A 10189-nucleotide genomic window follows, 5' to 3' on the forward strand; every position below is an offset into this window, starting at 1 on the left:
GTGGTTTGGAGTGGCTGCAATTATGTCAATGGTGCACCTGGGTCAACCGCGGTATTAATAGACAAAACATACTAAAAACCAAACGACTTGAAATATTTTTTGTGCTCACTGCGTCCTACACAATATTCCAAATTTTCGTAGATTATGTATAACTGTTCAGTACAGATCCACGACGGCCGCACCTTGACCGGTTTCTCACGGGCACAACTATGAAATTACATCTATGATTATTATTATTAGAGATGATTTATACAGGTTTTAACAAAAACAAGTAGACTACTTAAAAAAAAAAAAAATATATATATATATATATATATATAAAGCTATTCTATGAAATCTACTTTTATACAAATGCTCTTATACAAACTATTATTATTGTTTCTAGTTTTTTCAAAAACATAAGTTCCAGTTTATGGGGCTCTCCAGTCAGCTTAATGTTCATCGGATCGCAAACCCCTAAAAACTTGAAAACCTTCTTTAAAGACCAACACCAATAGGAAGTAGGGGAACATAAATCAATCTTCTATACAAGTTTGTTCATAACTCATATAAGTCCCCAAGTGACCGCAGACATAAATAGGCGACCCACTAAACGGTAAAACGAAGCACATTTGGTTCGTAGTGGGGACTTCCCAAATCCCAAATAATCAGATTGTGGATCGTTCAAACTGATGTGAAAATGGCAAGATAAAATGCCCAAACCCTAATTTTGCCACCCACCCAACATGTTATCTTATTTCATATCCGCAAAGGCAAAGAAACTTAAGAGGATTTCATCACGCCATGATATGACCGGCCAAAAAAAGAGTTTTTGGGGCCACGTTTTTTGCGTCTGCCAAGACCATTCAGACTTCAAGCATACATAATTTTTTTTTTTTTTTTCAGTTTCACCATAGTGGGTAGTTTGCTTCAGCCGAAAAAGGATAAGCAGTCAAGTTTGTCACCGATTTTGACCAGATGTTCTCTCGGATCCATGCCTTTGGCGGAAACTGCCGGACCTGATGCCTGTATCTGACCCACCAGCAGCCTGGTGATATGACCCCCAACCTGAGTCTCTGTCAACCTGGCTCAAGGAGAATGAAGGCAAATGATCTCTTTCCCACGAATGAAACCTATTTGACAGGGGGCTTTCTGCTTCTTGAAAGTTCCGACCCGACGAACCTGGTGCAATGATATAAAAGGGCCCAGTTTGATCAGATGACGAAGCCACTGGCCCTACCTGAGCCATGCCTCTATGGCTGCTGGATCTTCGGGTGCCAGGCATGATAGGTGTACGCACAGTGGTTGGATTGTTAGGCTGTTGCTGATAATATGCTTGGAGAGCTTGAACTCTATCACGGGCTCGGGCATTACTACCTGGGTAAGGGGAAATCATTGAAGACGCCACTGAGCTCCCTTGTCTACCACCGGAACTGCAGAAATTACGAGCCTCCGTCAATGATATTAGTACTTATACCAATATAAAGGAAAATTTTGCAGTACTCGTTCCTTAACTAAACTGTGCTTTCAACCAAATATGTTATTAGGCTGAAGGCTATAATACTTATGAAAAGAGACTCCAGGCTACATGCAAGAAAAAGTAATTAGAGAAAAAGGATGCTACCAACAGTGCCTCCATATTATGACGGCATACCTGTGACCAATGACAAATGGATGCATAAAAGATCCTGATCTTGGAATATCTGAGCTGCTCCTCGCCGACCTTTGAGTAGCAGGCAGGATGGAAGGCTGATCAGCTGCAGCAATACGACTGCTGGTAGTAGGGAAGGGAGAGGAATGGTGCTCCCAACCGTGATAATGAAGATCCATGCCAGGAAAAGCATATGAAGCTGGTATCTCACTAGGTACTGATGGGCCCCAGTGATTGTTCAAGTTAGAAGCCTCTGAAACAGTTCCATTGGAATTTGAGGATGATGGATGGATTGGCCCAAAGTAAGCAACATAGGGGCATGGATGAGTAGCAGATGATACAGCTGTATGTTCAGCAAAGATTGCATGTTGTCCCAGTTGATCATGATCTACATTATGATATCATCATTCAGTCAAAAAGGCACTCCTAGACAAAAGCTTTCAACAGAACGGTAGCTAAAAAAAGACTTACATGCACTTGACGGAAAATCCCCTTCCCTGAGACAAATCGGTAAAAACAAATTAACACTCTGCAGAAGAAAATATTCCACTAGAACACAAAAAAAACCCCCCAAAAAGGAAGAAGAGAAGGAAAGGAAAGAAAAAGAGAATAACTCGGCATAAGATTTAAGATATCATCTGCTTGGAAAATGTGGCTTTTGGGTTTTCTCGACTCTTCAGAAAAATAACAATTCTTCAACAAAAAACCTGACATTACAAAAATTTGCAACACAACCAAAGCCTTAATCTTTATTTGATTAAAATGCACACAACACTAGGGGACAAAATAAGTTGCAATTTTTTGAATCCTAAGAAAAGAAGATTTCATATGAGTTTTTTTTGTATATCAAAGATTTGATTAATATATATGAAAGAATTATATGTGTACACTGGGATATACAAGATAAACAACTTAAGAGAAAAAAAGAACAATAATAGAAATCTGGGAAATTTTTTTTTTTTGATAAGTTAGAAATCTGGAAAAATAAAAATCGAAAAACAAAATTGAGTAGTCTTCTATTGGTATAGGGTGTTAAAGAAAAGATCTTTAACTTCTGCCACCATCTCTCACAATTCTCAATGTTCCATTCATTCTTTACTCTCCGTAAGCACCACATTATGCAAGACGGAATCAGCTTCCACAAAGTAAACCTTGTCAGGACTAGAAAACTTTCGTTTCCAACATGACAAAGGATGCACCACTACACCCAACTGTCCAAACAAGCCAAAAATTGTGTTCCATAGAGCACCAGCTATCTCACAATGAAACAATAAGATGATCAATTATTTCCGCACTCCTCTCACACATATACCATCACCCTACAACTACAAGAAGCCTTTTTCTAAGATTATCATAAGGATCTTCCCAAGAGCCGTCATCCAAACAAAGAAAGCCACTCTCATTAGAATGGCAAAAGGAAAGAGTTCTACTCTGAGAAGATAAGAAGACAATACCAGATAGAACAATCTAACTTGAAACTGCCCTCGCTTTAATATATTCCTATTTTGGAACTAATATGGCATATCTTTGGCACATCTAGATCTATACACCAAAAGGACTAGGCAATATTGCAATTTGAACCCCTTGGATTCATTACAAAGCACAAGAAATTCCCTCTCTCTCTCTCTCTCTCTCTCTCTCTCTCTCAAGAAATGTGGGATCTCTCCAGGATATTAACTGAACAGTGTTTATTGGCAAGATGGTAGTTCTTGTCAAGCTGAGAAGTGTTTGCCAATAAACACGGTCCCCCTTTACCATCACATTGAAATGGCAAAAGGGACAGTGCATGGAATATTTGTTTGTAGGCAGGCTCCTTATTTTTTTTCAAAAGCATTAACATGCTCTTTTTATCATCATCTGGCACTGACAGTGATTGCACCTCTTCCTAGACCTTCATCCTTCCACCTGTGAGATTATTATCTCCTCTGCTATGCACCTTTCTCTTTCTCAAGAGTAAAAAAAGTGATGTAAAAACTTACCTTACTAAAACTAACGAAAATTATCAGAAATGAGAAGCATGTGGGGAAACATTAAAGTTGGGGGGGAGGGGGAGGATTTCAAAACAAAGAATTTCAGCATAAATATTGAAGAACAAAGAACTTAGATTGAAGCTCTAACTTTTTTTTGGATAAGTAAGACTAAAGCTCTAACTTGTGAGATCATTCTTACTCAAATGATGAAGGAGGCCGCGTTAGGCTACCAAATGGACACCAGTGAACTCCAAATGACTGCAAAAAGCATTTGGAAAATGAATAAAACTGACCATAACATGGTAAAAAATATTTTAGCCTACATATATTTCTTTATCTATTGCACGTGCGTGTGCTCGCACACTTGCTCCATCATACATTGCCTATAAAAATGAAATAGAGTCAATGAATGTACACAAGAGAGAATCGTACATATACATCCCTCCAAAGTTATCTAGAAGTAACATCAACAGCTAAGTGCACTTGAAAATATAATGGCTAAACATCATTCTCTAAGATGCTACAGTTGATGTTGATTTTCGCATTTTTTCTAAAACCATTAGCAGTCTCTTCAAAACGTCATCTACCACCTAGAGGATATCAGAGGAATAACAACAGTTTGAGCTTGGTGATGGCAAAGTTCTCCAAGTGTCAACTCCAGAGAAGATGGCTTACATTGCGCCAGGTAAGTCAAGTATTTAGAAAAGAATAATGTTACTTTGTCCCTCCATTTTGCCCACTTGTTTTGACCGCTCAATCATTTAATTTTTTTTAATTTTTTTTTCTTTTACTTACTAATTAAGAAAGTGACTATTAGTGTATTAGTATTTCTTTTTATATATATTTTTAAAATATTTAAAAAAATATGAAAAGAAAAAATGATAAAAATTAAAGAAGGGAATTTGGCCTAGGGGGCACGCCCAGTGGTCGCTGTTGGGTGGCTCCCCAGCAGCACTCTTTGGAAAATGTTGAAGCCAAATACTTGGCTTGAAGACTCTTTTGAGCAACTAGGAGAGCTGACAAAGATTGCCACAGTCATGTGAGTTTGCTTTGTGATTTTTCAATAATCTTAACGGTGGTGACAACCTAAGGAAATGTCGGATCATGGTAGTCAATGTGTGCTGTATGTGTAAAAGGACAGGGAAGATATAGACCATCTGCTATTTCACTGTGAGGTAGCCTAGCTCTCTAGAATAATTTCTTTGGTAGAGTGGGACTAGCCTGGGTCATGACAAGAAGATTAGTATACTTCCTTGCATCTTGGAGATGCTTACACGGCAGCTCACAGATCGTAGTGATATGGAAGATGGCTCCTAAATGTTTACTATGGTACCTTTGGAGGTAATAGAATAACAGAAGTTTTTTAGATCATTTTTTTTATTGGCACCGGGTGTCCAGGAAAGGTATCCCGACTAATTCTAGGGTGCAACTTCCTTAGTAGATCATGAGTGGACCACAGATGAAAAAAGAAGAAGAGTTATTCATATACTTCCTTGCATCTTGGCGATGCTTATATGGCTGCTCGCAAATTGTAGCAATATGGAAGATGGCTCCTATATGTTTACTATGGTACATTTGAAGGTAATAGAATAACAGAAGTTTTGTAGATCATGAGTGGACCACAGATGAAAAAAAAAAAAAAAAATAGTTCTTTTACACTTTGTTCCTATGGGGTCAAGTGATAGATTTTAATGGACTTGGCATCCACAATTTCCTTGTATCGGCTTCACACTCTAGCTAGGGTTTTCTCTTGTATACAACCCGTGTGCTTGGGCTCTACCTTGCTTTTTTTAATAGAATTATTGATCACTTGTAAAAATCTTAATGGTGGAATGCTTTACGCTAGCTCGTTGCTCTCTAGCTTAATGTATGAGAGTGTAAGTGATGAAGCAAATACCATGTTCATCTTGTAATTTGCAGCCTTAATACGAATGAACAAAGAAGTATGATACATTTATATGGTGAAATATGGAGAAAGAAAAGTAAATGAGTTAAACAATGGGTATATTGTGACTTAATAAGAGACCTTCAACACAGAAATGTTATGGTAGATAAGAAACAGCGAGAATGCAGTACAAAAAAGAATCACAATGATATGCTGCATAAATGTAACAATTGAATGACATTCTCTCCCTTTACCATTTCCGAGTAGCTTAGATCGTAAAGATCTTCATCATGGGTCCAGTCATCAATACTAAAGTCTGTAAAAGATCGGCAGCTATTACCATAAAGCCATTGGCCTTTCTCAATCTTCCTACAATTAGGGCACTGCATCGCACCCTTTATATTGAATGCTGAACCAATGCAATCTGACAAACAATTATAATTGCAAGCATAAGAAAAAGATGACATACAAGCAACGCTAACTTACCAACAATATTCACTAAACTAAAATGACATTCGTCAACAAGCACAACATTTGTTAAAGGCACCAATGTGTAACACATAAAATCCTTTATTTTAATTAAGTAATAGGAGATTTTACTTAAAAAAATGAAAAACGCATAGCCCAATTACACAGGTGACAGGACATAGAGAAATACCCAATTAGGAAAAAGGAAATTATACAAGGAAATCATGAAAAAACAGCCTGTTAAAATCTATAGCTGCTACCCAAAGCAACAAGGTATTGATGAAAAAGAAGAAGATAATTTTTTCTGAGTACAAAAAGATTTTTTTTTATGAGTAGAAGAAGATGAAAATACTGATTTCCTTAACAAAAGTGCTTATCAATTAATTTTTCCTATTGTTCAGTGCTTTCTCTTGTATACATCTTGTGTACTTGAGTTGTGCCCCTTTCTGCTATAAACTGTCTTATAAAAAACTAATTGATAACATTAGGGTGACAACTGAAAACTCATAGCAAGTGCTAGATAAAGAAGACTAGTGAGAAAGAAAACAAGACATCTATGAAACTGAGCATTCAAGGAGCTGACATGTTTTAGTGGGTGCCCGCAGGTAAAGGTACATTCTCGGTTCTCTCTTTCTATAAGTCTCTCACACAGTCACAGAACAGTCAGTTTCCATGGAGATTGAGAAGGATTTGGAGAAATAAGATGCCTCCCAAAGCAGCATTTTTTGCTTGGACAGCTTCTCTGGGTAAGATTGTGAGCTTTCTAAAGCGTTATGGGATGAAGGGTTTTGCAAATAAGAGCTAGCTGGCGTTATGCCCGCCACAGTGGCTGCACTGTTGGCCAGCTGGACAAATCTAGGAGGTATTTCACAAATCAAAGCCATGTGGAAGATGGTTCCTATTTGTATCCAGTGGTGCTTGTCGCAGAAGTGAAATGACCGGACATTTGAAGACAAGGAGTGCACAATAGAGGAACTTAGATCTCTTTTTATTAGAACTTTATTTCTATGGGCTAGATTTTAATAGCCTCGGTGTTCATGACTTTCTTGTTTCCCTTGCTTCTTCCTAGATAGGCGTTACCTCTTGTATATCATCTTGTGTACTTGGGCCATACCTATTCTTATTAATACAATTGTTTACTTGCAAAAAAAGAAATAAGAAAAAAGAAAACAACACATCCACGTAATTTATGTAGAACCATAAGTTTAAGCCATGCTATTCATAAAAAGGGCACAGCACAATAAGTGAACATCACTAACACAATATGACTCACTCTGCCTGTAATGTATTTCAATTATTGTGCACATAATGGTAAATAGATGCAGTTTCTAATTAAATGCATGATAGGGATCTGTCCATGAAGTATTGATGTCCTAATATAATACAACTTTTAAGATTTTCACTGGAAGATTGTATACCCCTTGGAAAAATAAATTAGGACCAGTCTTTGTGGGCGAAAACAAAAGGATAGCAAACACTGGTCTAGACAGTAGCTAAGTTTTAGAGTTGTTGAATTCCTTCTAAAATCTGTTCTGTTAGCTCTATATACTTGTCCTAACAATTCGAGTTATCACTATTTTCAAGACGTTCATTAACTTTCGAATGGTGGGCAGGTTATTGATAGATCGAAATTATATTTTGGGATTTTAGTTAAGTGACTTTGCACTTGATATAACAATACATTTCCTTAAAAATATCTTAACTCATGGTATACTCCATGTAGTTGGGCTACACCTATCTTTCTATCAATAAAGTTTTATTTTGCCTATAAAAAAATCTTAATCTTCAAACTGACCACACCAAGCTCCACCAAGCTCTCGGCAATACCCTCCAACACATTGCAACTTGTCAATTATTTTTTTTTTTTTGATATCCTTGGGTGTCCGGGCCAGCTTCCGCGCACCTCGACTAATCCCACGGGGCCCTGAAGTTAACGGCCAGGTAAACCTCCAGTGGCCCTGAGGGGACTCGAACTAGTGACCATTGGGGAGCAAACCCAAGGCTTGACCAATTGAGCTACCCCTCAACATGAAGAATTAAAGTAAATCTAACCATACCCAGTTAATTTGAAACAGCCCTCGGGATCAAATTTTTTTCCTCTCATCTATCATCTTCTCCTGATCTCAAAAAGCCCAATCCAACTACAATCATTTTAATCAAAACACAAAATTCAACAAAAAATCTTTAAAAAAAAAAATATAGAACTCCAAAATGTCAAGTCCGTTATTCAGACAACTAGCATAGATCACATTCTGTTGACAATCATTTGCTCAGAAAATATACAATATGTAAGTTAATCTGAAATTATGTAATATCCAGTTTCTCATAATGGCAAAGCCAACAAATCAAAAGCTCCAATTAGCCATAGAATAAATATTAAGCTCGGCTGAAACATAGTTAAACGTAACGTTCTTCCATTTTTCCTTTTTTCTCAATAACAAAACAAGACCATGAACACGAACCCGAAATTCAAGCTAGCGTCAGCCTGAATGACCAAAATACACCCAGATCTCAACGATTACAACTCCAAATAGAATTACGAAACGAATACGAAAATCCCAGCCCTAGGACCAAACTATTCGATAAATACAAAATCTGACTCACCGAGGTGGAATTGGTGTCCGCATTGAAGCTTGGCCCAAGATCTGTCCCTATTATCGGCCACAATCTCGAGGCAAATCGAGCAAGACACCGACCCGAAACATTTTCCTCCACCGTCATCGGAGCCATCATCAACCACAGCAACGTCGTCGTTCCCGAGCCCCATGTATACAACCCTAACCACCAAAACAGTTCCGTTCTGATCACGCTCGAACCTTGGGCTTGGATGAATGCTTTATCGCAGGGAGAGACGAAAATATTGGATGCGAAGACGAAAAAATCTCAATAGAAAATCTGTAAGATTGAATGAATGAAAATTTCTTAATTGCTCTTTATATTTCCATTTCTCTCTCTGAGTGTACACCGTCAGATCTGGGGGTCGGGTTGTTGCTAGAAAGATTGAAATAACCGCTGTCTTGTATCAGAAAATGCACGGCTCAGATTGCTTTGGGAGCGTTGGATTATATTTGACGATTGAGGTTAATTTCCTGATTTTCAAATTTATTTTGGATTAAAAATCTAGAAATCGTGACTCGATTGATACGGTTGGATTGAAGTTGACCTGAACTTTTTAATTTAATTTTTAAATATTTGCAATATTATTATGATTATTTTTAATCCAGAATTAGGGGTTTAAAAAGATCATAAATATTTATAACAGTAATTATAAACCAACTTCGGTGAGTGGAGACGTTGACACGATCATATCTTCCCCCCAACATCGTAAAATGGGGAAGAATTTGTTTTATAGCTTATAAACAGTTCGAGCTCGGTTTGTATATATTTGGTTTGATTAATTATGTATTATAAAAAAGATGATTATTTATGATAGATTATATGTAACGAGAATAATTATTTACGATCAAAACAGATTCATTTTGATATATAATAAATAATTGGACACAATTGAGTAATTTTTTAAAAGTGATTTTGTTAGATTATGATCTCATTTTTATACAACTTGTGCTCGATTCGTATATATTTAATTTGATTAAATATTTTGTTCGATTATAATTTTTATATTTATTAGCAATTCTATAAAATCTTTACTCTCTCTCTTAGACAAATTAGTCTTTATCTTTCAAGATATAAAAAATGATAAAAAAATCAAAACGCACAAAAAAAATAAAAATTAAAACACCAATACTATGGGATACACTTCAACGTTGTATTGGGTGTAAAAAAAAAAAAATGTTTTGCAAATAGATTTTTTTCTTTTATTTTTTTAAAAATTTTTTCTAAAATTTTTTTATTGTGTAAATTTTAGATTTTATAAGGCTGATTTTTTTAAAAGATGTTTACTATATCTTAACATCTAAATCAACTACCCTTGAAATTTTGATAGCTTTTGGACTTTCTCGGTCATTCCCACCGAGGAATATCATCAATGAAAACTACTGATTGTTTTTTTCTAACTTAATAATTAAATAAATATTTTTTAATAAATTTATGGCTTTTTAAAAAAAAATGTTTAAGGGGTTGAAAAACATTTTGAAAAAAATAAATGGCCCTTCGGTGGGAATTGTCGGTGGGGAGCCTCGGTGGGAATGGCAGCACCCAACGTTCTGAACTAATATAGGATTTAATAAAGATAATTGTATTGGGTCTATTTAATGGACTGCTTTGAATAAGCCC

General features: G+C 36.4%; 1 protein-coding gene across 1 annotated transcript; it reads right to left on the reverse strand.

Annotated features, from left to right (window-relative positions):
• Positions 1 to 707: 707 nt before the first annotated feature.
• LOC122315812 (E3 ubiquitin-protein ligase RFI2) lies at positions 708 to 8943 on the reverse strand. Its single transcript, XM_043131989.1, has 6 exons — positions 8558 to 8943; positions 5740 to 5909; positions 3800 to 3858; positions 2102 to 2127; positions 1634 to 2018; positions 708 to 1412 (listed from the first exon to the last, which is right to left on the reverse strand). The coding sequence occupies exons 1-6, from the start codon at positions 8718 to 8720 to the stop codon at positions 941 to 943; spliced, it is 1275 nt and encodes a 424-aa protein (XP_042987923.1). The 5' UTR covers positions 8721 to 8943; the 3' UTR covers positions 708 to 940.
• Positions 8944 to 10189: the final 1246 nt, after the last annotated feature.

Source organism: Carya illinoinensis, chromosome 7 (assembly GCF_018687715.1).
Source record: "Carya illinoinensis cultivar Pawnee chromosome 7, C.illinoinensisPawnee_v1, whole genome shotgun sequence".
Lineage (NCBI taxonomy): Eukaryota > Viridiplantae > Streptophyta > Magnoliopsida > Fagales > Juglandaceae > Carya > Carya illinoinensis.

Coding starts and splice junctions, on each gene's coding strand:
- LOC122315812 (XM_043131989.1), bottom strand. CDS start 8,720: ATGGGGCTCGGGAACGACGACGTTGCTGTGGTTGATGATGGCTCCGAT. Junction 3,859..5,739: donor ATCTAAGCTACTCGGAAATG/GTAAAGGGAGAG, acceptor TGCTTTTTGCAG/TCATTTGGAGTTCACTGGTG. Junction 2,019..2,101: donor GGATTTTCCGTCAAGTGCAT/GTAAGTCTTTTT, acceptor ATCATAATGTAG/ATCATGATCAACTGGGACAA.